The sequence below is a fragment of the Hippopotamus amphibius genome, chromosome 12 (genome assembly GCF_030028045.1).
Source record: "Hippopotamus amphibius kiboko isolate mHipAmp2 chromosome 12, mHipAmp2.hap2, whole genome shotgun sequence".
In the NCBI taxonomy this organism is placed as follows: Eukaryota; Metazoa; Chordata; class Mammalia; order Artiodactyla; family Hippopotamidae; genus Hippopotamus; species Hippopotamus amphibius.
The window spans coordinates 29,572,682-29,599,838 of NC_080197.1; the positions used below are offsets into that span (position 1 = coordinate 29,572,682).

Here is a 27,157-nt window from a genome sequence, read left to right on the forward strand (position 1 = left end):
GGGAGAGAGGAGGGGAGCTGGAGGGAACCAACACTGGTGGTTCTTGGACCCTGATTCTTGGACCCTAGGTCCAGTTTGGATTGGGGAGGGACGGGAGAGTCAGGAGAACATGTGCCTTCCTTTCTGGTGACATGGTTTGTGGAATTCTTGCTTCTAGCCTGGCTTGGCAACAGAAGGGCAGAACTGAGTGTGTGCTTCTCCCAGGTGAATGGACATGAGACCACCTTACAGAGATTCCTGGGGTCCAGAGTAGTCAGATTTTCCAGTGTGTTTAAGAGGATTGTGGGCAGTGCTTAAGAGGATTGTAAGCAGAGCTGAAATCAAGTGGCTATTGGGAAGCTGTGAGACCAGAAAGGCATTAATGCTAGGGGCACCTGTGTGGATCTGTAGTCAAGGGCAGCACAAGATGATGGACATCTTAGCAAATGCCTGCATGTACCAATATCACAAAGGCACCTTAGCACCACAGGGAATGGAGAGGATGGGGGAGGACCCTGATTTGGTGAAGGAAGTCCTGATTTGACCAAGATTAAGTCCATGGAAAGGAATCTTAAAATAGAAATCATGTTAAATCATGGAAAAATTTAAAAATGCAATATTTTTTGCACACATTGGAATGATAGTTTGAGAGTTGCACTGTTTGAACTTAGCCATGTCACCTATTACCTCCAAGACACAAGTTCCCTAATTTGGTTTGGAGAGGAGAGGGTGAATTAGGTGCTGTCAAGAGCTTTTCCAGCTCAAATTGACCATGATGCTAAGTCTCTCATTCTCTCAGCTGTTTCACTGCCCACTTGCTAATGTCTTCTTTATATGTCACTCTCTTTGAAGTCTCATAGTGTCTAGTGAGATTGCTGAGTATCACCAGGATAACCCAGTGTGACGAGACAAAAAGGACATTCTCAACTCCTTCAAAGAGCATATAAAAATCCAAAAGAAAAATACATGCTCTATCATGATAAATGGAAACATTTTGTCTTTATGCTTCCCCTTCCAATCCATGTATACGTAAGTACCCCTTTTGAACCACAGTCTGGAGACTGCAATGTATCCAAGGGCTTTTGGGAAGCAAGAAGGATGGAAAGATAAACGAATATTTTAGCTCTGCTGCTTGGCAACCAGCTTTACAGACCTAATGACTCTAAAAATATCTCCTTAGTTCCAACTCCTCTCCCACACTAGAGATGCGTATGTCCATCTGCCTACTTAACATCTGCACTGGGGTGATAAACAAACATTATGTTTAACGTGTTCAACACTGAATCCATAGTTCCCACAACCAACCTGTTCTTCCACCTGCCTTCCCATCTCATCCATTGCTCAACCTAACCAGGAAGCCGCCCCAATTCCTCCCTCCCCATTACTTTTCATATTCAGTCCTCAAACATGTCTTGTCATTTCTGTCTTTGCATACACCTCATGTTATCAATTTCTCTCCATCTTTGCTGGCACAGGCCATAGCTCAAGCCACCCTTACTGCCCCCTGGTTTGTTGAAGTCACTTCACATCTGAGTTTTCTGATTACTTGCATTCCTCTAATACTTGCATTCCTCTAATCTGCTTATGGCACAGTGTCATGGTGATTTTCAAAATTGTAAATTAGATTTTGCAATTTAAATTGTAGATTAAAACACTCTAATGTCTTTCCATTCTTCTTTGAATAAAATCCATACTCCCTTCCATGGCAAAAAGCCCTGTGTGATTTGGCTCCTGCCCATCTCTTCATCATTGTTCCACGTCCCATTCCTCTCAAATTCCTGTCCACTGGCCCCCTTCCTCTTCCTTGAATGTTCCAATTTCCTTCATACCTTAGGGCTTGGTACAGTGGGCTCCTTTCGCAAATTTCTGATAAGCCTTTCTGAGACATATCTCCATTCTTACGAGGTAGCAGCCACTTAATTCTTGATCCTATGGAGATCTCTATCATTGCAATCCCTATCATTCTGTGCATGCTTTTCCCCCTTCAGATCACCTATTACATTCTTCTTCTCTCCTTCTTCCCTGCCTCCTTCTCTCCCTTCTTCCTTTCCTTCTTTCCTTCCTTTCTTTTTAAAAATTTCAAAATTTATATTGGAGTATAGTTGATTAACAATGCTGTCTTAGTTTCATGTGTACAGCAAAGTGACTTGGTTGTACATATACATGTCTCTATTCTTTTTCAAATTATTTTCCCATTTAGGTTATTACTAAATATTGAGCAGAGTTCCCTTGTGCCATACAGTAGGTCCTTGTCATTTATCTATCTTATATATAGTAGTGTGTCAATCCCAAGCTCCCAGTTTATGCCCCCCCCGACACCTTTCCCCTTTGGTAACAGTAAGTTTGTTTTCAAAGTTTGTGAGTCTATTTCTGCTTGTAAATAAGTTCATTTGTATCATTTTTTTAGATTCCGTATATAAACAATATCATAATATTTGTCTTTGTCTAACTTACTTCATTTAGTATGATAATCTCTAGGGCCATCCATGTTGCTGCAAATGGCATTATTTCATCCTTTTTTATGGCTAATATTCCATGTACCACATCTTCTTTATTTAGTCCTCTGTCAATGGACATTTAGGTTCCTTCTATATCTTGGCTATTGTAAACAGTGCTGCAGTGAACATTGGGTCGCATGTGTCCTTTTGAACCATGGTTTGCCCAGGAGTGGGATGCTCATTCATATGGTAGCTCTATTTTTAGTTTTTTAAGGAACCTCCATACTGTTCTCTGTAGTGGCTGTACCAGTTTACATTCCCACCAACAGTGTAAGAGGGTCCCCATTTCTCTATACCCTCTCCAGCATTTATAGTTTGTAGAGTTTTTGATGATGGCAATTCTGAGTGGTGCGAGGTGATATCTCATTGCAGTTTTAATTTGCATTTCTTTAATAATTAGTGATTTTGAGCATCTTTTCATGTGCCTCTTGGCCATCTGTATGTCTTCTTTGGAGAAATGTCTCTTTAGGTCTTCTGCCCATTTTTTGATTTGGTTCTTTGTGTTTTTGATATTGAGCTGCATGAGCTGTTTGCAAATTCTGGAGATTAATCCCTTGTTGGCTGCGTTGTTTGCAAATATTTTCTCCCATTCTGTGGGCTGTCTTTTCATCTTCTTTATGATTTCTTTTGCTGTGCAAAAGGTTTTGAGTTTAATTAGATACCATTTGTTTATTTTTGTTTTTATTTTCATTTCTCTAGGAGGTGGGTCAAAAAAGATATCAATGCGATTTATGTCAAAGAGTGTTCTGCATATGTTTTCCTCTAAGAGTTTTATAGTATCTGATCTTACCACTTCGAGTCTTTTTTGTGTGTGTGTATGGTGTTAAAGAATGTTCTAATTTCATTTTTTACATGCAGCTGTCCAGTTTTCCCAGCACCACTTATTGAAGAGACTGTCTTTTCTCCATTGTGTAGCCTTGCCTCCTTTGTTGTAGATTAATTGACCATATATGTGTGGGTTTATTTCTGGGCTCTCTACCCTGTTCCATTGGTCTATATTTCTGTTTTGTTCCTGTACCATACTGTTTTGATTGCTATAGCTTTGTAGTATACTCTGAAGTCAGGGATTCTGATTCCTCCAGCTGTTTTTCTTTCTCAAGATCGCTTTGGTTATTTGGGGTCTTTTGTATCTCCATACAAATTTAGAATTTTTTTGTACTTGTTCTGTGAAAAATGCAATTGGTAATTCCATAGAGATTGCCTTGGGTAGTATAGTCATTTTGACAATACTGACTCTTCCAGTCCAAGAACATGCATATCTATCCATTTGTCTGTGTCATCTTCGAGCTTTTTCATCAGCATCTTATAGTTTTGGGGGTACAAGTCTTTTGCCTCCTTAGGTAGGTTTATTCCTAGATATTTTATTCTTTTTGATGCAATGGTAAATGGGATTGTTTCTTTAATTTCTCTTTCTGATCTTTCATTGGTAGTGTATAGAAATGCAACAGATTTCTTTGTATTAATTTTGTATTCTGCAACTTTACTGAATTCATGGATGAGCTCTAGTAGATTTCTGGTAGCATCTTTAGGATTTTATATGCATAGTGTCATGTCATCTGCAAACAGTGACAGTTTTACTTCTTTTCCAATTTGGATTCCTTTTATTTATTTTTCTTCTCTGATTGCTGTGGCTAGGACTTTCAAAACTGTGTTGAATAAAAGTGGCAAGAGTGAACGTCCTTGTCTTGTTCCTGATCTTCGAGGAAATGCTTTCAGCTTTTCACCATTGAGTATGATGTTAGCTGTAGGTTTGTCATGTATGGCCTTTATTTGTTGAGGTATGTTTTTTCTATACCCACTTTCTGGAGACTTTTTTTTTTTTTAATCATAAATGGGTGTTGAATTTTGTCAAAAGCTTTTTCTGAGAGAATCATATGATTTTTATTCTTCAGTTTGTTAATTTGCTGTATCACACTGTTTGATTTGCAGATATTGCAAAATCCATACATCTCTGGGATAAATCCCACTTGATTGTGGTGTATAATCTTTTTAGTGTATTGTTGCATTCGGTTTGCTAGTATTTTGTTGAGAGTTTTTGCATTTATGTTCATCAGTGATATTAGCCTGTAATTTTCTTTTTTTTTATGGTATCATTGTCTGGTTTTGGTATTAGAGTGATGGTGGCCTCATAGAATGCATTTGGAAGTGTTCCTTCCTCTGCAATTTTTTGAAATAGTTTCAGAAGGATGGATTTTAACTCTTCTCTAAAGATTTGATAGAATCTTCTTCCTTCCTTCCTTTCTTCCTTCCTCCCTCTCTTTCGCTTTCTTCCTTTCTTCCTAATTTTTATCTCCTTCCCTCCTCCCCTCTTATTACCTCCTTCCTTTTTTTTTCTTATCTGTCTTCCTCACACTGCAAACTCCTCAAGGGTGGGGATCAGCTGTACCAATGTTTTCTCTGTGTCTAACAAAGTGCCTGTTACATAGCATAAGCTCAGTAATATTTGTGGAATAAATGAAGGCATAAACTCCACTGAGAAGAGCAATCATTTGTGTGGAAGCTCTGGACTGAGCGTGCTTGGGACATGAGCTATTTCCTTAAAGGGACAAGGAATCTTCATGTCCAAGCTGGGGCTCTTCTGGCTGCTTCATTTTTCCTCTGGTTTCAAGGTATGGGACACTTGAGACAGCACTATCAATTTCCTGAGGTATAATTAGGGAATGAGGACTGTCTAAAGTTTCTGAGCAAATGTCTTAGAACAGTCTTTCTGATGTTTGTAGTGTATGAACTGCAGATTTCACAGTAAGTCATGGGAGGAAGCTATTGGAGTGATCTAGGTAAGTGCTGATGAGGGTCTGAGGGACCATAAAGATGGGCAGGAGGAAACAATCCATGAGGCTTGAGATTTAGCACATCTCGGACAAAAAATCCAAGGTGGCAAAGTCATAGATGGGCTGAAGATATCCTTTCTCTATCCTGAGAAAGAGCTTGTCTTTAACTTTTGCTCCCTGGGCACTTTGCTTTACTCATCCTTGGGGAGAAAGAGGCAAGACATCCCCAAGGCTCCCAGCACTGGAGGCTGGGATGGAGATGTTGAAGCTGAAGCCACTCTATTGGGAGTAGAAAATGCTGAAGAGGAGAACAATGTGTGAGGGGTAATGGAGATGGCACTCAACCTCCCCATCTCTGTGACTCCAAAGGTTCAAGGCAAAGTGAGACAAATACTGTAGATGCCTATTTCCTTTGGGCATACTTATCCTTTTACAGAGAGCCTTTCCCCAGAACTAGGACTACACTACCTCCCCCAGATTTTCACCAGAGCCATTTTGGGACCCATGCGTAACCCTAGGTCTACTCCAGAACCACCTTTCAAACCTGGCAAAGCACATGTGTTCCTCCCTTTTCCTCCCCACTCAGAGGTGTGGAGTGGGTTTTAGAGTAAACAGCAGGCATGAGAGTTTCAGGAGCAGTAGAATGAGGTTCGGACAAGATCTCTCTGTTTGCCTCTAGAACTGTAGGCAATGTGGCTCCTCGGAAAGCACTGAGAAGAGTTGGGTTTGAATCTGGGTTTCTTGGTTCTACCACTTATCTTAGTAACACGAAGTTCCTTCAAATCCCTCACCTGTAAAATGGTGAATGGCACCCACCTGTGTGATTTGTATGAGGATAAAATAAGATATTGCATGTGAAGTGCCTGACCCACTGTGGCACCAAAACTCTTAGAATGTCATAACAGGTAGGGAAAGTTGGGGCTCTCTAAGTAATGTTCTTTAGTTTATTTTTTTCTTTTGGATCTTAAGTACATAGAATTGTATTTACCATAATTCTTGTTTCATGGCACCCTCATCATTCATCCATGCATGAACCCTTTTATTAATATACTTACCTACCCATCCATCCATTTATCTTCCCTCCCTCCCTTCCTTCCTCCATTGCTCCCATCCTCCCTTCCTTTTTTCCAATCATCCAGCCTGCAATGCACATACTTACTTAAATACAAACTTATCAATCTGTTATTGTTATTCTCTCTATTTTTTTGTGTGTAAAATGGTGTAAATACTTATGAAGCCACCACCCAGCCTGGAATCTAGAATCCTGATAAGAACTTACACCTACCTGTGTGTACCCAGTGTTCTTATTCCTCTGCCTTTCCCCACTTCAAAGCAGCTACTATTTTATATCTTCTATTCATTGGTCCTTTCTGAAAAAATATGATTTATAAAATTTTGGGAGTCTTTCACATACCTACTATTATTGCAAAGATTTATCCATATTAATGTGTATAGCTGGTGTTTATTGATAGCTTGCTGTAAATCACTTCATCCTGTGATTGTACTTTATTATTTGCCCATCATTCTGTAGATTTGGATTGTTTTCAGGTTTTGCTAATTTTGAAACATGCTACCATGTATTGGGTTGGCCAAAATGTTCATTTGGGTTTTTCCATAAGATCTTACAGAAAGACTCGAACCAACATTTTGGCCAACCCAATATATATTTGTACATATCTCTTGGTGCACATCTTCCAGAATTTCTTTAGGTACAACCTAAAGAAATTGTACCTTCTTTTAGGTACAACCTTCTTTTAAGTGCAACCCAAGAGTGAAAATACCTGGTGATAGAGTATGTGAATGTGTAACTTAAATTTTCCAGACTGTTTCCCAAAGTAGCTGTGCCAATTTAAATGCATTTCATTAATGCCATAAAGAGCTAGATGCTTTTATATTCTTAGCTATTTTACTAGGCACAAAATGTCATCTCAGTGTGGTTTTGCTTTTGCTTTTTCTGGTCACTAGAGAGATTTGCATCTCTTTATGTTTATTGGCCATTAGTGTTTCTTTTATTTCCATTAAATAAAGGGACTATAAATGTTTCATGGCAGCTGGGTGCCCATAGAGAGCTTTCCTTGAGGAGCTTGAAAGAGGCCTTCAGAATGGCAGGTATTGTTCTTCCTGGGTAAAAACCTGTCATGCCTCTGCTGGGTTTCTTGCTCAGGGTCAGAATGTTCACAGAAGCTCCATTCCTGGGTAGGGCATGAGAGGCCACCTCTCACTATGGACCTTCCTGGTCTAGGCTCTCCTCTCCTCCTCTTCGGCTGCAGGAGACAAGGAGAGGCAGCCAGTACTGGACAGGTCTCAGAAGGCTGATAAGGCAGGAGAAGCTGGGGCAGAGGCTGCAGGCATCATGGAAAGTGTCCCTCCTGGATCTGTCCTCCTGAATAAGACAGAAGGGGACAAGGGTCCTATGTCACTGAGGAGGGCCTTGCAGTGCCTGTGACCTGCAGAGGAAGCAGGGAGCTGGGCAAAGCCTTTGTCCTTCTCAGACCTCTCCTCAGAGACCACCTCACCAGTGTTCTCTCCACACTAACTCCCTCTCCATCTCCCTCCTTAACTGCCCCCTGGGTCCTGTCCAGGTCAGGGGAACCTGTCTCTTTATGTATCCTCAGACTGGAGCTGTGAGAGGCAAAGGGCAGTTTGAAGGAATTGGGGTGCAGCTCTCAGGGACCCTCTGGATTCAACATCCTTCAAGGTAGAGGAGAAATGGGAGCACCTCATGGCTCTCCTCACAGTGCTCCCTGTTGGCCTAGAGTCCCACCCGTATGAGCCCAAGCCCTATATGGGGTGCCCTGTTTACCTGGAAGGGAGGGTCCTCCTGAGGACATAGATGATGGAAAGTATAGTCAGGGGAAACAACTTCCAGCCAAGCAGGATGAGGGTCCCAAAGAGGGAGCTGGATGCTGTGGCACCTGGTGACAGGAAGATATCAGGATGAACCTGGCTTCCTGCTCCCATCACTCAACCACCACCAGGGAGGCTTAGTCCACCCCAGACTCAGGTACCAAGACTACACTTTGGTGTTGGATGGAGTCACCTCACTCTCTGAACCTCAGCTTTCTCATCTTTAAATTGGGGATCATAACATGTACTTTAGATCATTTTTGTATCAAATGGGCATCCAGCAAAATACCTAATATATACTCAGAAACTGTATTATCTGAATGGCTTTTGGGAGGTTGGGTGGGATTTGGGGAAAGATATTACATATTATGTTGGTTATGCACAGGAACATATGATAAAGGGGATGTGTTGTCAGGATGCAGCTGTGTGGTAAAGTGGTACTTAGTGCTGTTTGGTACCTAAGGCATCACAATATGTAGAGGTGGCTATATTTGCTGTTCCATTTTAAAGATGAAGAAACTGAGTCTCAGAAGGTGAAGTGACCTTCCCAAGGTCGCACACAACAAACATGGCAGAGTCAGCATTTGAACTTGGCTTGTCTCCATGTTCAAGTTTTTAACTGCTTTATATTCCACCCCTACTCACCCAAACTCGCCTGCTGTTCTGTAAGCTCACTCAGCTGCATGCTGGTCTGGACCAGTGTCTGGGCCTCACGCCACACCTGGCAGGTGAACAGCCTTTTGTCCTCTGAGGTGCTGACCAGGATATGATTGTCTTGGCTGAATGTGCCATCTGGGTTCTTGGTGGGGCTGAAAGCCTCATGGGTATTGAAGCATTCTTTCCTCCCCTGCCATGTGATTTGTATGCCTTCAGGGTAAAACCTTTGCACATGACAGGTGAGGATGGCCACCTGGAGGCTTGGAATGTGGTGCACCGACATATTCACTGTGGGAACAGCTGAAACAACAGCCCTTCCATCATTACTTCTTTCATGTAAATGATGTTTAAGGAGCACCCACACCTTTCTAGGCATTGCTCTTGGTTCTCAGGAAACAGCAGTCAACAAAGACAGACATGGTCCCTCCCTCATGGAGCTCCTGCTCTGGTGGGGAGGACAAGGGGGAAAAAGCAGCCACTTGACCCCCATATGGGTTAGGAGAGCCTAAAGGGGCATCTGACCTGGTCTGGAAGTGGGCAGGTAGGGAAGGGTTTCTGGAAGAAGTGACCTTAGAGTAGAAATATGAAAGGTGAATAGGAGTGAACTACATGTGGCTGATTGTATTTTCCAGAAATGACTATAGCAAGCTCACAATGTCATCCAGAACCTTATTACTCCCAATCAGTGGGGGAGTCTACTTCTGCTTCCCTGAAGCCTGGGCAGTACTTTGTGACTAGGAACAGAGTGCAGCAGAGGTGACACTGTGTGATGTCCAAGGCTGGGTTATAAAAGTTGATGTGACTTCCACCCGGCAATCTTGGGACATCACCTTTGGAACACAGCAAGAAAGCTCTGAAGAAGCCCAAGCTAGCCCATGTGGAAAGATGATAAGAGGCTCATGTAAGAACTGAGGCCCCAAGCTTATGGCAGTACCAATGGCCAGACATGTTAGTGATGGAGTCTTCATTGATTCCAGCCTCTGAATCATCCGCTTGAGGTCCCAGATGTAATAAAGCAGGGACAAGTCATCCCTGCTGGGCCCAAATTCCTGACCTACAGAATATGTGAGCATAATAATTTTGAGGATTTGGAGTAAGTGTAGAATACTGGAATGAGTTTGGGATAATCATGCAGTCCTGGTAACTTGAACATTAGGCACAGGGGATGGGCGAGGGCAAGAGGAAGGAGGGAGGGAACTGAGATCAAGCTCTGTGTGGGAAAGTGTATCTCAGGCAGACGGAAGGGCATGGGCAGTGCCCCTGGGGGTGAAGCCTAGCATGTCCCAAGGATATTAAGGTGACAGGGTGAGCAGGGGGAATGTGGGTGAGATGAAGCCAAATTCATAGCGACTTTGAAGACTGTCTACACTCACTGCTGCTACACTTACCCCTGGAAGCACATAATGACATCCTGCAGAGTAAATATATAGGTAGTTTAATACGGTTAATCTCCAGGTCCTGAACCCTCCCATGACTCTTTGCTAAAGTTGCATACTAGGGCTGGATCCCTCTCCTGCCTCCTGTTTCTCCATTCTCCTTCAATTTTACAAAGAAAAAGGTTTTCCCCATATATCCCCAAAGAAACTGTGGTGCATTGCCCTTGGTGTAAAGACTCTGGGACACAATTTAAAAGGACAGTTCAAAACACTGCTGTCCAGAAAGCCTGCTTTAATCAAAACATCATAAGCTCCTCCATCTGTCTCACTGAGCTGCCTTTCTGATATAACATTGTTATTTTAATAATTATTTGTCAGAATTTTTCATATATCTAGATTGCTTTGATCAATTATACAATTCAATCCAAAATAATTTTTAAACACTTACACCCTTAGTTCACAAGGAAAAACCAAATATGTTTAATATATATGCTTTTTTTGATGGTAGTTCTCTGTGTCCTCACAGTCCTCTGTGATATGTATAATGTTGTGAAAGACTTCCACACATAGAATATGCTACACTAGGATAAAGTTCTCTGCAGGAATTGTAATGGAAATACAAATTTAGGAAGAAAAACGATTGATGAAAATTCTGGTTATTAAGAAAGAGCTTTTTTTGTTTGTTGGTGATGGTACCAATCAAATCACTATGATGTTATTTTCCATTGAGCATTCTGAGAGTGATGTAACATTTTTAATATCCCAGGAACTATGTCCTGAGGGACTACATTAAGCCTATGTTGAGCAAGTTTAGATGCAAAGTCTGACACCATCGCAATGGGTTTGTCTTATGAGGTCAGAGCAAGAAGGGTGGGACATGGCCTTGCCTGCACTGTTCCCTCCCTTGATGCCAGGGTAGCTTCAGGAAGCCTGTTTCAAAGGCAGTACTGGCAGCAAAGCAGTGCTGACATGGTGGCCTGGACAAGGGTTTAGGAGTCCATGTGCAGAGTCCAAGTAGAAGAAACTTCCTTGCTGTGGCCTATAAGTGCTGTGTGATCCGGTCCCTGTCCTTTCTCTCCAACATTTCCTTTTTCCCACACCCCCTCTTCTCACTAAGATCCAGCCACATGGGCCTCCCCTCTGCTCCTCAAATGTGTCTTGCTCTCCACCCCACCCCACCACAGGGCCTTGCATGTTCCGTTTCCTCTGCCTGGAACACTCTACCCTTTACTTGGCTGACTCTTTTTCATCTTTCATGCCTTGGTTCCATTATCACCACTTCAAGAAGACATTTCCTTGTAAACTAGATTCTCCTGTTTTCATTGATTTCAGTGCTCTTTCCATCATGGCAAGTGTTACAGGTCATAATCACATAGTTATAGCTTCTTGGTTGATGAGGTTCACATGGCTTTGATCTCAGCGATGCAGAACCAGGTCTGTTCTGTTTACCATGGAAACCCTCGCACCTAGAATAATGCTGCCACATAGCAAATGCTCAATAAACACTTGTTAAATGAATAAACTTCCAGTTCCCAATATACACTGGAGAGAAGGGAGCATGGAAAGAGAAGGACTGGATCATGGCATTAAAGGAAATAGGATGGTCCTAAAAGTGAGGGAAACTCATACCCACCTCACATGCGGTTTGGTGAAGAATGAATAGGAGGACTCAGGTGAGGGGCTCCAAGCAGAAAACAGGTGGAGGACACCTAGGTTGGGCCATGTGGGTGGGTGGAGCTCTTACCTTGAAGGAATTTGGAGATGTTCACATGCCCACTGAGGGGACTCTGCAGTTCACTGTGATCCACTTGGCAGGTGACCTGGGAGTGGAGTGAGGACAAGGCCAGGGTCACCAGGGTGGTGCTGATGATGGTGTAGGAGGAAGCATCTGCAGGCGGAACGATGAGGGTCTGATGGGCTTTAAGCTCCACACCATTTTCAAACCATTTGAGATGTATGTTTTTGGGAAAGAAGCCAGTTGATGTGCAGGTGAGATTCACTATCTGGCCTGGGCTCGCCCTGTTGGAGGGGCCAGAAATCTCTGGAAGAGAGGGCTTAGCTTTGATCAAGGCAAAGTGGAGAGAGAAGGGAGGGAAATGAAGATGGCAAGTTACTGTCTAGTACAATACCCACCCTTATGGTTCACCCAGTGAGACATCACCCCAATCTCTCAAGTTCAGTTTTCTTCTCTTCTTCATTTTTATTATGACTCTTCTTGTCATAACAGCTTGCTGGCAAAGTCAGTCTCACTGACTTTGCTTCTCCACATTTGCACCCACAGACCATGGTGATCATACTAAAATATAGGTCCGATCATATCACTACCCCTCCATCCCTTCCTTCCCAAAGAACTTTTAAAAAAAATGTCATTTAAGGTGTGTAATAAAAAAAATCCAACCAGTGGATTTCTTTGCTTGCAAAAATTACAAACCAATCACTCAACTCTTTTAGCTGATTCTTTGGACACTTGTCTCTTTCTAAATAATGTGCTCATGCTATTATTTCTCAGTGTCATATGTTATGAATAGACCTACTACTGTAGAAGGTGATGATTTAGTTCTCTTATATCTCCCTCCACCTGCCACTCACACTGTCCCTCCTCACATCCGTCTATCAGGGACACATCCACTCTGATATTATCAGGATTCAGCACATATCAATGACCAAAGAAGTATTATTCACAGCTGGGTCACGTAGTATATCATGATTGTATTTTCTTTCTTGTACAACTTTTTGTTTTCCCAGGAGTTTTTAAGTGCTTCATTATTTTCATTGGTTTAGTTTTCTATGAACCTATGACAACTTTATCCCTAAACTTTCTGCCAGATGGGTATAATTCCCCTCAGTATTTTTTAAACTGTGAAGTATCGTTGTGGATGTCAGTTTGGGGTATATGTATACCTGGGAGTGCACAAAGACTTTTCAGAAAGTATATAGGCTTGTATTTTAAAAAAATTTCTTTTAATGGTAATTTGTAAAAAAAAACATAAAAATAGGAAGTTCTCATTATGAAACTAGCAATTATCAACAAATACCCAACTTTTTTTTTTTTTTTTTTTTTTTTTGCCATGATGTGCAGTTTGTGGGATCTTAGTTCCCTGACCAGGGATCGAACCTGGGACCCTGGCAGTGAGTGCATGGAGTCCTAACCACTGGATCACCAGGGAATTCCCCACAGTCTGTGGGGAATTTTTGACATTGAGTTATTCCTCAGAGGTATGCACCATTCCTGGAAGTACTGAAAGACCAGGTCGATTCGTGGGGTGGATGGAGCAAACTCCTATTCCAACTTCCTGCTCCAAAAATCCATTTAATATGTTGTCCTTGGATAGATGACAAATCAGTTATTAAACTGATAAGAACAGATACTACATTTGATCTTAGCCGAAAGGCTGAGAAGCAGTAACAAAGTCAACATTTTTTTATTTTTACTTTTCTATCCACTGAATTATCTAAAAGCAAATATCAGACAGTCTATCATTCCACTCACAACTACCTCAGCATGTATGTTTAAGAATGAAAAATTCTTTTAAAATGTAGTAAAAAGCTATTATCACACTTAAAATTTAATAATTATTCCTTAATATAATCTAATGTCCTCATCACCTCTGCCTTTATTAGTTGTAATTATTCTTTGCTTCATTAACTCCTGACAACCAGGTCTCGGGTAAATGTCTTTACTACTATCTTTTGGTATTCATAGCAATGGGTTGGTGCCTTAGTAATCCCCAAAAGTGACCAGTGAAGTTTTTAAATTTTCAGTCATTGTGATATCATGGTTTTTAACATATTTGATGGATGTCAATATATTGTAATTTTATCTTTTTTAATGCTCAAATTGTCCCATCTTTGGGAGTCTCCTTTAAGTTAGTTTCTGAGTCTTTTTATATAACTTTAGTTGACATTGCTTCCTTATTTCTGTACAACAAAATATTCCAAGCTCATTTTGCACATTTCCTGTCCAAGGTCTGGAATCAGTCATTTCCCTAAAGAACTCTGGTTCTTTTTAGTGGTAGTGCTATTTAGAAATCACCATCTGTGCACTAGCAGTGTTCATTACTACTGGGTTGTCGTTGCTACTGGGTCCTTATGGTGGATGGCACAATGAAGTAAACAGTTTTCTAGGAGAAAGACAATTAAATGGGTTAATGCTGATAGTTTTAAATCAATTTTAAGAATGCAGTTTTTGTTTTTTAATTTTTATTTTTAATTAATTTTTATTGGAGTATAGTTGCTTTACAATGTTGCGTTAGTTTCTATTGTACCATAAAGTGAATCAGCTATATTATACATATATTCCCTCTTTTTTTGATTTCCTTCACATTAAGGTCACCACAAGGCATTGAGTAGGGTTCCCTGAGTTATGTAGTAGGTTCTCATTAGTTATCTATTTTATATATAGTAGTGTACATATGTCAGTCCCAATCTCCCAATTCATCCCACCCACCTCCTTCCCCCCTTGGTGTCCATATGTTTGTTCTTTACGTCTGTGTCTATTTCTGCTTTGCAAATAAGATCATCTATACCATTTTTTCTAAATTCCATGTATGTGCATTAATATATGGCATTTGCTTTTCTCTTTCTTACTTACTTCACTCTGTATGACAGTCTCTAGGTCCATCCATGTCTCTACAAATGACCCAATTTCATTTCATTTTATGGCTGAGTATTATTCTATTGTATATATGTAACGCATCTTCTTTATCCATTCCTCTGTTGATGGACATTTAGGTTGCTTCCATGCCCTGGGTATTGTGAATAATGCTGCAATGAACATTGAGTTGCATGTGTCTTTCGGAATTATGGTTTTCTCTGGGTGTATGCCCAGTAGTGGGATTGCTGGGTCATATGGTAGTTCTATTTTTAGGTTTTTAAGGAACCTCCATACTATTCTCCATATTGGCTGTATCAATTGACATTCCCACCAACAGTGAGGACATTATTATTTTTTAATAATGGCCGTTCTGATGCATGTGAAGTGATACCTCAATGTAGTTTTGATTTGCATTTCTCTAATGATTACTGATGTTGAGCATCTTTTCATGTGTTTGTTGGCCATCTGTATGTCTTCTTTGGAGAAATGTCTTCTGCTCATTTTTTGATTGGGTTTTTTTTGTTTTTTGATATTGAGCTGCATGAGCTGTTTGTATCTTTTGGAGATTAAACATTTGTCAGTTGCTTCGTTTGCAAATATTTTCTCCCGTTCTGAGGTTTGTCTTTTCATCTTGTTTATGGTTTCCTTTTCTGTGCAAAAGCTTTTAATTAGATCCTATTTGCTTATTTTTGTTTTTATTTTCATTATTCTAGGAGGTGGGTCAAAAAAGATCTTGGTGCAATTTATGTCAAAGAGTGTTCTGTGTGTGTTTTCCTCTAAGAGTTTTATAGTGTCTGGCCTTACAGTCAGGTCTTTAATACATTTTGAGTTTTTTTTTTGGTATGATGTTAGGGAGTGTTCTAATTTCATTCTTTTACATGTAGCTGTCCAGTTTTCCCAGCACCACTTTTGGAAGGGGCTGTCTTTTCTCCATTGTATATTCTTGCATCCTTTATCATAGATTAGGTGACCATATGTGCATGGGTTTATCTCTGGGCTCTCTATCCTGTTCCATTGATCTATATTTCGGTTTTTGTGCCAGTACTATACTGTCTTGATTATTGTAGCTTTGTATAGTCTGAAGTCAGGGATCCTGATTCTCCCAGCTCTGTTTTCCTTTCTCAAGATTGCTTTGGCTATTCGGGGTCTTTTATGCTTTCATACAAATTGTAAAATTTTCTGTTCTAGTTCTGTGAAGAATGCCATTGGTAATTTGGTGGGGATTGCGTTGAGTCTGTAGAGTGCCTTGGGTAGTAAAGTCATTTTCACAATATTGATTCTTCAATCCAAGAACATGGTATATCTGTCCATCTCTTTGTGTTGTCTTTGATTTCTTTCATCAGCTTCTTATAGTTTTCTGCGTAAAGGTCTTTTGCCTCCTTAGGTAGGTTTTTTCCTAGGTATTTTATTCTTTTTGTTGCAATGGTAAATGAAATTGTTTTCTTAATTTCTCTTTCTGATATTTCATTGTTACTATAAAGGAATGCAAGAGATTTCCTTGCATTAATTTTGTATCCTGCAACTTTACTAAATTCATTGATTAGCTCTAGTAGTTTTCCAGTGGCATCTTTAGGATTTTCTATGTATAGTATCATGTCATCTGCAAACAATGACTGTTTTACTTCTTTTCCATTTGGATTCCTTTTATTTATTTTTCTTCTCTGACAACCATGGCTAGGAATTCCAAGACTATGTTGGGGGCTTCCCTGGTGGTGCAGTAGTTGAGAATCTACCTGCCAATTCAGGGGACATGGGTTCAATCCCTGGGCTGGGAAAATCCCACATGCTGCGAAACAACTAAGCCCGTGTGCCACAACTACTGAGACTGTGCTCTAGAGCCCGTGAGCCATAACTATTGAGCCCACATGCCACAACTACTGAAGCCCGTGTGCCTAGAGTCTGTGCATTGCAGCAAGAGAAGCCACCGCAATGAGAAGCCTGTGCACCACAACGAAGAGTAGCCCCCACTCATCGCAAGTAGAGAAAGCCCGTGAACAGCAACAGAGACCCAACACAGCCAATGAATAAATAAATAAATAAATAAATAAATAAATAAATAAATAAAATTTATTAAAAAGAGACTATGTTGAATAATAGTGTCAAGAGTAGACACCTTCGTATTTTTCCTGATCTTAGAGGAAATGCTTTCAGTTTTTCACTATTGAGAATAGTGTTTACTGTGGGTTTGTCATATATGGCCTTTATTATGTGGAGGTAGGTTCCCTCTATGCCCACTTTCTGGAGAGATTTTTTTTTTTTTATCATAAATGCATGTTGAATTCTGTTGAAAGCTTTTTCTGCATCTATTGAGATGATCATATGGTTTTTATTCTTCAATTTGTTAATATAGTTTATGAAATTAACTGATTTGAATAAGTGAAGAATCCTTTCATCCCTGGGGAAAAATCCCACTTGATAATGGTGTATGATCCTTTCAGTGTGTTGTTAGACTCAGCTTGCTAGTATTTTGTTTAGTATTTTTGCATCTCTGTTCATCAATGATATTGGCCTGTAATTTTCTTTTTTTTATGATGTCTTTTTCTGGTTTTGGTATCAGGGTGGCCTCATAGAATGAGTTTGGGAGTGTTCCTCCCTCTGCAATTTTTGGGAAGAGTTTGAGAAGGATAGGTGTTAGCTCTTCTCTAAATGTTTAATAGAATTTGCCTGTGAGGCCATCTGATCCTGGGCTTTTGTTTGTTGGAAGATTTTAAATCATGGTTTCAATTTTGTTACTTCTTATTGGTCTATTCATATTTTCTCTTTCTTCCTGGTTCAGTCTTGGGAGGTTGTACTTTTCTAAGAATTTGTCCATTTCTTTCAGATTGTCCATTTTATTGGCATATAGTTGCTTGTAGTAGTCTCCTATGATCCTTTGTATTTCTGTGGTGTCTGTTGTAACTTCTTTTTCATTTCTAATGTTATTGATTTGAGTCCTCTCCCTTTTTTTCTTGATGAGTCTAGGTAAAGATTTATCAATTTTGTTTATCTTTTCAAAGAACCAGCTTTTAGTTTTATCTTTGCTATCGTTTTCTTCATCTCTTTTTAACTGATTTCTGCTCTGCTCTTTATGATTTCTTTCCTTCTACTAACTTAGGGTTTTTTTTTTTTTTTCTTTGTTCATCTTTCTGTAGTAGCTTTAGGTGTGAGTTTAGGTTGTTTATTTGAGCTTTTTCTTGTTTCTTGAGGTAGGATTGTATTGCTATAGGAATGCAGTTTTTAAATGTAACTACTTTGATTCTGCTCTATTTCTGTTTCTCATACTGAAAATCCCAATATCTAAGGACAGCAACACAATTACTTAACTTCATTCTACAACACGTATATAATATTTATGAATACCAACACAATATTACTACCAATCAGTATGATTCTTGAGTAGCATTTGGATTTCTTTTTTTGTTGTTCTTTTTGTCCTCAGGATATGTTTAATTGGGGATATAGATGCACATTAATATGTGTAGCGTACTGTCTTCAAGGCTCACTCAAATTCCTTGAGCCTGACCACTTCAGTGTACTAAGGAGTACCTCAATGCCAGTAAATTCATGTTTTTACTTGCCAGTTTTTTTTTTTTTTGAATAGTTGCTCTTTTTAAAGGTTGCCTGTGCACATGGAACACTGGAAGTGCTGGGCATCTAACACCTGGAAGCAGCTCTCAATCAATGACTGAAAGGGAGTTGGTATATAATATCCCAAACTCCTTTCCTCTCAAGAGGGATAAATCTGAGACTTATGTCTCATAGTTTCCCAACCAGATTAAGCTCCACTTGCCCATGGTGGTGGGCTTGATGACACACCCTTTGTTAACTGTCTGACTTCGCCACTGCCCTATTGGGAGACCCTGAACTCAAATTCTTGTCTCAGGATCTGCCTCTGGGTGAATCCAAGTTAAAACTCTATGTTTTAGAGTCCCTTGAAATAATTTGCCTTTGTCAGCTTAGACCATAGTTAGATTAAGTAATTTCATTTCAGACTTCATATTTTAGTATTTAGGACTTTTTTCATTTTAAATTTAAAAATGTTCATGTGTTTTCAAAGTCAAAACCTCAACCAAGGTACAGCAGAGAAGTCTAGCCTTCATTCCTGTCCTTTCTACTCTGTTCCCTTCCTCATCAGTAAATTAAAAAAATTAGATTTTGATTTTTTCCTCTTTTAAAAAAATATAAGGAAATATGTATATTCTAGTATTTACCACTTTTCTTATCATAAAAGCTAGTGTGCTCCACACACTGTTCTACATGTTGTTTTCTTTTTTAATGCTATCTTGTGGTCCTTCTGAAGCAGTGTGCTGAGTTCTTCTCATGCTTTTTTTTTTGTTACAGTGCATAGAACCCCATTGTTCTATGTTAATTGGTAACTGTAATCAAGAGACGAAGTGTAAGTCACCTTGCACTTATGTTAGCATACCTTGAGATACATTGCTAGAAGATAGACTGTTGTTCACAGGGTAATACGTAACTATGAATGTGTATATGTAACATATAATTTCTCTGGACATTGCCATAGTCACCTCTTTTTGAGTAATATGATTTTGCATGTCAACCAGCAAAATATGGAAGCATCCATTTCCCCATAGCTCCTGCCTCAGAGTTTGTTGTTAAACTTATGGATTTTTGGCAAGGAAAATAGGTGAGAAATTGTGTCCCTGTATAGTTTTAAATTGTATTTCTTCTTATATGAGAGTGATGAACATATTTTTATATGTTTAAGAGATATTCCTATTTCATTTTCTGTAAATTGCCTTTTCATAGTGATTACTCATAACACTATGGAGTTGCTTGTGTTTTTCTTCTAAAATTTTACAAGTTCTTTCTACTTATTAGGGTGATTCTTTTTCTGTATTATAAGTTGCAAAATATTATACACATACACATCCATACACAAGTTTCTTTTTGTACAATTGGTCAAATTCTTATTTTATTTCTTTTTTTTGAATTATGTTGTGAAAATGTTCCCCACTTTCAGATTATAAAAGAATTCACACATAGTTTAATCTAATACTTGCAGTTTCACTTTTCCATTTAAATATCTGATCCATATGGATTTATTTTGGTGTATGGTAGGAGGCACTGCCTTTGTTTCTGGATTGTTAAATTCTGTTCCATTGGTCTGCCTACTAATGCTCCAGTTGATCCAGCACCATTGTTGAAAAAACTTTCTTTTCTCCACAAAAATGTCTTTATACTTTTTTTGTTTGTTATCTTTTCTCCCTCACTTTTGTTTTTTTTAAAGAAATCAATTGGTAAAATGAAATCTTTATTCTGATCCATTGACCTATTTTTCTATCTTGATGCCAATACTACACTGTGTGATTATTGTAGCTTTATAATAATTCTGTGTTCATGAGGGATATTGGTGTATATTTTTCCTTATCTGGTTTTAGTATCAGAATAATGTTCACCCTAAAAATTAGTTGGGAAGCATTACTTTCTCTTCAATTTTTTTTTGAAGAATATGTGTAGAATTGTCAGTATTTCTTTCTTAAATGTTTGGTAGGATTCCTCAGTGCAGTCATCTTGATCTTGCCTGTTGATTATTTCAATTGCTGTGTCTTTTCGTTCATTAATATTTTTCTTCAGTGTCTCATTTGCAATTAATCTCATCTAGTCTATTTTTCATCCTAGTCATTGCAGTTTCCATCTCTAAAAACTTCAATCTTGGGCTTTAAAAATATATCCATGCTTCTACTTCATATAGTCAATTCTTCCTCTAGCTCCTTGAACATACATAGCATAGTTATAATAACTTTAGTGTCCTTGTGTACTAATCCTGTCATCTGTTTTTTTCTAATTAGTTTTCAAATGATTATTTTTTCTCATTATAAATTGTATTTTCCTGCCTTTTTCATGCCTGATTATTTTTAGTTGCATACCAGATGTGAATTTTACTTTGTTAGGCACTGGAAAATTTATATTGTAATAAATATGCTCAAACGTGCTTTTGGGACATGGTTAAATTACCTGGAAACAGTTTGACATTTTCATACATTGTATGTAAGATTTGTGGTGCAGAACCACAGCATCATTTAGCCTAGAGCTAATTCTTTTACCTCCGCTGTGGCAGAGCCCTTCTGTGTACTCTCCCAGATGCCCCCAAATTATGAGGTTTTTCACTCAAGTTGATGGAACAGGCACTATTTTTGGCCTTGGGTGAGCTCCAGGGACTTGCCTCTTGAGGCCCTGCTCAAGATCTTTGGAGTTTACTCTCTGTGTGTCTCGTTACTCTTTGGTGCCCCACTCTGAAAATTTTACCACCTTTCCCTCCTCAGACTTTTAGCAACTTCCTATCAACTCAGGCAGACCTCCAGGCTCCTTCTGAGTTCTCTCTCCCTGCATAGCGGCCTGAAAGCTTTCCCAGAAAGTAAACTGGAGGGCAATCTTAGGTGTCACTTCATTTGCTTTTCATCTCTCAGAGATCATTGTTTTTTGTCGCCTGATGTCCGATGTCTTGTCCACTATTGCATCATATAGTTTGCCTAGATTTTTAGTGGGTGAGTAAATCTAGTTCTTATCATGCTTTTGGTAGAAGTTGACCCAAGTATTTAATTTAATCAAACTTTTCTATCATGTATGTCTTATCTTTTCCATTATGTCTTCTTACTGGTTTTTGTTTGTATATATATGAAAGTTTTTTTATATATATGTTTTTCTTTAAGAACTTTTATTGAGATACAATTGACATACAATACACTGCATATATTTAAAGTGTACAATTTCATAATTTTTTCTTATTAGTAATGTATATATGGCAATCTCAATCTCCCAATTCACTCCCCCCTAACCTCCTCTCCCCCTGACTTTCCCCACTTGGTGTCCATATGTTTGTTCTCTACATCTGTGTCTCTATTTCTGCCTTGCAAACCAGTTGACCTGTACCATTTTTCTATATTCTGCATATATGTGCTAATATATGATATTTGTTTTTCTCTTTCTGACTCACTTCACTCTGTATGACAGTCTCTAAGTCCATCCATGTCTCTACAAATGTCCCAATTTCATTCCTTTTAATGGCTGAGTAATATTCCATTGTATATATGTACCACATTTTCTTTATCCACGCATCTATTGATGGATATTTAGGTTGCTTCCATGTCCTGGCTATTGTAAACAGTGCTGCAATGAACAATGGAGTGCATGTGTCATTTTGAATTATGGTGTTCTCTGGGTATATGCCTAGCAGTGGGATTGCTGGGTCATATGGTAACTCTGTTTTTAGTTTTTCAAGGAACCTCCATACTGTTCTCCATAGTAGCTGTATCAATTTACATTCCCACCAACAATGTAAGAGAGTTCCCTTTTCTACATACCCTCTCCAGCATTTACTGTTTGTAGATTTTCTGATAATGCCCATTCTAACTGGTGTGAGGTGATACCTCATTGTAGTTTTGATTTGCATTTCTCTAATAATTAGTGATGTTGAGCAGCTTTTCATGTGCCTCTTGGCCCTCCATATATCTTCTTTGAAGAAATGCCTATTTAGGTCTTCTGCCCATTTTTTGATTGGGTTGTTTGTTTTTTTTGATATTGAGCTGCATGAACTGTTTCTATATTTTGGAGATTAATCCTTTGTCTGTTGATTCATTTGCAAATATTGTCTCCCATTGTGAGGGTTGTCTTTTCATCTTGCTTATAGTTTCCTTTGCTTTGCAAAAGCTTTTAAGTTTCATTAGGTCCCACATTTATTTTTGTTTTTATTTCCATTACTCTAAGAGGTGGGTCAAAAAATATCTTGCTGTGATTTATGTCAAAGAGTGTTCTGACTATGTTTTCCTCTAGGAGTTTTATAGTGTCTGGCCCTACATTTAGGTCTTTAATCCTTTTTGAGTTTATTTTTGTGTATGGTGTTAGGGAGTGTTCTAATTTCATTCTCTTACATGTAGCTGTCCACTTTTCCCAGCACCACTTATTGAAGAGGCTGCCTTTTCTCCATTGTATATCCTTGCCTCCTTTGTCATAGATTAGTTGACCATAGTTTATCTCCAGGCTTTCTATCCTGTTCCATTGATCTATATTTCTGTTTTTGTGCCAGTACCATACTGTCTTGATTACTATAGCTTTATATGAAAGTTTTTGATTTTTGTTTGCTGATTTAATAACTTTCTACATTAATAAATTATCTTATTGATTGTAAAATTGAATGTTGATCCTATTAAGTTTTCCAGATATCATAGAGAGATAGCTTTCCCATTTTCTTTATAATTCTTATGCTTTCTATTGCTTTCTTCTTTCTAAAAGTGTTGGATTACATTTCAACTCAATGTTAGATAATATTAGAAATGGTGGATGTAAGTTTGCAAGCTAGTTAATATGCTAGCAATTCTGCCTTTTGAAGATGTTCCTCTTTAAAGTCCCCAGTCCTCTTGGTCTGGAATGATCCTGTGGCCATTCCTATTCCTCCTGCACAGCTGTTACCTTGGGGTCTCCAGTCTCCTATTACTACTTCCCATTCTTACCTTTTTTTTTTTTTTAACATTATATTCCTTTTTTAAAAAAAATTAAGTGATTAATTTATTTAGGCTGTGTTGGGTCTTCATTGCTGCACGCGGGCTTTCTCTGGTTGTGGAGAGTGGGGGCTACTCTTTGTTGTGGTGCGAGGGCTTCTCATTGTGGTGGCTTCTCCTGTTGCAGAGCACAGGCTCTAGAGTGTGAGGGCTGAAGTAGTTGTGGCATGTGTGCTCAATGGCTGTGGCTTGCAGGCTTTAGAGCGCAGGCTCAGTAGTTGTGGTGCATGGGCTTAGCTACTCTGTGGCATGTGGGATCTTCCTGGACCAGGGATCAAACCCATGTCCCCTGCATTGGCAGGCGGTTTCTTAACCACTGCCCCACCAGGGAAGTCCCCTTGTCTTGTTTTTTTTTAACCCCTGTTTGGTAAAACAAACAGGGTGCATGAAATGTAGCTCTTGATGATCTTGCAAACTTGACAAACTGGCTGGGTATACAATTTTAGGTGGAAATCAGGTTCCCTAAGGAGTTTGAAGGCAGTACTCTGTATATTCTAGTGTTCAGTGTTACCCTTGGATATCTCATGCTGATCTCCTTCAAATGTTCACATGCAATTTACTTTTTATTTTCAAATCTTGAAAATCATATGACCTTCTCTTTGTCCCCAAAGACTGTCTACCATTATTCTTGTTTCTCCATGGTGCTAAGACTCTAAAATTTTAAAGATTCAAATATTCTGTTGATGTATGTTTCTATGGTCCTGCTAGAGCAAATTTTCATGTTCATTTTTAATATCAAAAACATTATAATCATTTCTTTGCTAACAGGCCTGAACTAATTGTTCTGCTTCCCAGGCTGTCCTTTAATGGATGATATAGAGTCTTGCAGGGTTTGTCTTCAGCCTTGACTTTATCTGTAAGGACCAAATCCAAGAATATATATAGGACTTATAGAAATGCAGGACAAGTTCAAGAAACATAAGAATTACATATCCTACATAAAAATGTGATATTTACAATTTTTTGCCTCAATAATTTTATCATCTTTGTTTCTGTGTAATATATGGTTCCATGCTGTTAAGGATGTATTTTTAAGTCTGATTGGCTTTAATATCCTGAATATGACAATATACACTAATATAATACTTCTTATGTCACAGGTATTCTTCTAAGTACTTTATAAATGTGCTTACATTTATAATCCTCACAACAAATCAATTAGGTAAATATTTTATCCTCATCTTTTAGATGAAGAAACTGAGGCACAGAGTATTTAAGCAACTCACTAATGTCATACAGCTTGTTAATGGCAGAGTTGGGAATTGAACCCAGGTCATTTGGGCCCGGAGTCTATACTTTTACCCACTATGCTTTTAAGCCTTTTTTGTGGCCTTTGAAAAATATAAGATTCTGAAGGGTTAGGATTGTACTGATATGTCCTTGGGATTACATTTTACATTTCTTCTTCACTATGACGTCTCACTATCCTCATCTTTTATCCTCAAACATGACACAGCGCTAACAACGCAGGAGCCTTGGGCTAAGAGACTGGAAGTTGTGATTGTCTTAGAAGAGATGGCTGGGTTTTCCGGGGTCCGGACTTACCACGCACAAAGAGCCAGGTGCCTGGTCCAGACTTCACCTCCACGTCGTTAGGTTCTCCTTTCTTGAACTTCACACAGTAGTAGACACCAGCATCTGCTGGGGTGATGTTACTGATGTGGATGGAAAAGTCCGTGTTGTTTCTCCTCATGGAGTCTGAAACAGTTGTTACTTGGGAGAAGGGGCCTCCTCTGAGACTGTAGATTAACTCTCGGCCTGGCCCAGTTCCCCTGAACCACTCGACCGGCCCCACGGGGAGCAGGGAGGTCACGGTGCAGCGCAGAGTGGCCGTCTCTCCTGCTGCAAATGACACTGATCTCTCAGGCTGAATCACCTGCAGCTCCACCTCACCTGCCACTGCTAGAGGGAAACACAAGTCAGTTCCAGGTCCCCTGATTGGCCTAAGGGACCTCTCTTGAGGTTTTTTGTGACACTGAAATTGAAAACTTAAAAAAAAAAAAAAGCCAGGACTGTGCCTGAAAGGCCTCCCACTGTTGACCTGGAGTCCAAGGGGAGGGCCCTGGCCTGGGCACCAGGTGGGCATGGGCTCAAGGCCTGGCTTCACCACTGACAAGCCTGGATATTCTGGGAATGACATCCCTCTGTTTTGGGTTCCTTTTCTTTGAAGCATGACAAATCATTCCTGTTTTACTACTTGCTGTGAGTTTTAAATGAAGACACAGGCTTTTCAAGGAACCAGAATGAGTGTTGTAATGACCAGAAACAGTGGAATCATTTTTATGTGTTCATATTTGCATTAACTAAACTCTGGAGGATATAATAGCCAGAGCTTCCACAGAAGCTTGTGTGTGCCAAACATCACTCAAAACACTTAAATATATTAACTAAATTCTTTAATTTTCACCACAACCCTATGAGTAAGGTATTAGTTACAACATTTTTCAGACAAGACAACAGAAGCACAGAGAAGTTTAGTAAATTTTCCAATATCAAACATGGTATAAGTGATGAAACTAAAATTTGAACTCTAGCATATTGCTTTCAAAAATATATCTATGCTTTTAACCACTTATAGGATGATCTTTCCACTGAGGTGCAAACACTGCTGGGAGGAATTGGATGCCTCACCAGTCTGCCTGGGTCTTGGGTCAGATCTAGGGAAAAGAAAGTGAAGACAGGTATAACTCCCACATCAAAAATGTAATCCTAAGAATCTGAGATTCTAGGAGATTAATAGTCTAAAAAGTACCACTTACCAATTTTTCTAATAGTTTCCTACATTACATGTGTAGTGGTGCTCTGTCTATCTATATCTATGTTTCTATGTATTTATGTATGTATGTATCTATCTATCATCTATCATCTATCTATCTATCTATCTATCTATCTATCATCATCTATCTATCTATCTGTCTATCTATCTATCTATCTATCATATACCTATGCCCTTCTATACTAAGGCATCCCTGACTGCCAGGTTCTGTGTTTCCAGCAGGATGGAAGAGTCAGATGCCACACATTCACCTCCGCCCTCAGGATGGTACCCATTACTGCAAGTAAAGCCACTGAGGGTCGTGGATCCTTCACAGGGTGTCAGGGATGTGGAGTTAAGGAGTGGCTAGGAAACCCCATCCTGAGAAATGCTTGGGTGGGCTAAATCTTGTCTGGACTTGCACTGAAGACAAAAGTAGGTAATAAGAATTCTGAGGGAATTTGTTTAGGAGATCCTTGTTGTAAAAGAGAACATTTAGAGAAATGTCCTGAAGAGAAAGAGGCAGAAAAGAATGAGGCCCTGAAACAAAGATCCATCTGTCCCACTGCCAGTGGGGAAATGGTACCACTGCCAAACTCAGGTGAACATCCCTGTACAATGGTACCCAAGGCTGTGGCACTCACCTGTGAGTCCCAGCAGCAAGGATGGCAGAAGCAGGTGGGACGAGGAGGCAGGGACATGCATCTTGATGGCTCCTGGAGACTGCTTTGCATGACTGTTGTCTGGCAAGGCCAGAGACTCTGTGCTCTGTGGTGAGAAGTGAAGCCTTGTCTCCCTGATATGAGAGGAAGTGACTATCATGGGAGGAAATGGCTGTAGGGTATTGAGAGTTCCTGCTTCTAGACTGTGAAATAGGAATCAGGCATAAGCTAAGAAATTACTGCTATGAGGGCTGCCAGATGCTTGGAGAGGCCCTGACAGACTCTCTTAGTGCTAGGCTGTGACCCTAGGGGCCTCATACTCCATCTCAAGGATGCTGGTGGCCATTCCTCATCCAGGAGTCTCAGGGACAAATTATGCCATATGGAAGGTATGTTCCATCTTCTGTAACAGTCCAACAAGTGGGCTCAGTGAACTGCACAGCTGTTCAGGAGGAGGGCTCCGGGAATGGGGCTTCAAGGGAGTGGGGCCCTATTCTCCTCACTCCAGAAGTGTCAGTGA

General features: G+C 39.6%; 1 protein-coding gene and 1 non-coding gene across 2 annotated transcripts; both read right to left on the minus strand.

The window, feature by feature from the left end:
* Positions 1 to 5,439: 5,439 nt before the first annotated feature.
* Positions 5,440 to 26,680, minus strand: LOC130833949 (signal-regulatory protein beta-1-like). Its single transcript, XM_057704066.1, has 5 exons — positions 26,620 to 26,680; positions 24,766 to 25,122; positions 11,873 to 12,187; positions 8,741 to 9,052; positions 5,440 to 5,546 (listed from the first exon to the last, which is right to left on the minus strand). The coding sequence occupies exons 1-5, from the start codon at positions 26,678 to 26,680 to the stop codon at positions 5,440 to 5,442; spliced, it is 1,152 nt and encodes a 383-aa protein (XP_057560049.1).
* On the minus strand, positions 13,342 to 13,532 carry LOC130834194 (U2 spliceosomal RNA). The gene has a single exon (XR_009048587.1). It is a non-coding gene; the product is annotated as a U2 spliceosomal RNA (small nuclear RNA).
* Positions 26,681 to 27,157: the final 477 nt, after the last annotated feature.

What these genes read in the sequence shown, in the direction of transcription:
- LOC130833949 (XM_057704066.1), bottom strand. Translation starts at nt 26,680, where the DNA reads ATGCATGTCCCTGCCTCCTCGTCCCACCTGCTTCTGCCATCCTTGCTG. An exon ending in CTTGCTGCTGGGACTCACAG is followed by an intron (nt 25,123 to 26,619) that starts GTGAGTGCCACA and finishes GTTTCCCTCTAG; the next exon opens with CAGTGGCAGGTGAGGTGGAG. An exon ending in CATCTCCAAATTCCTTCAAG is followed by an intron (nt 9,053 to 11,872) that starts GTAAGAGCTCCA and finishes CTGTTGTTTCAG; the next exon opens with CTGTTCCCACAGTGAATATG.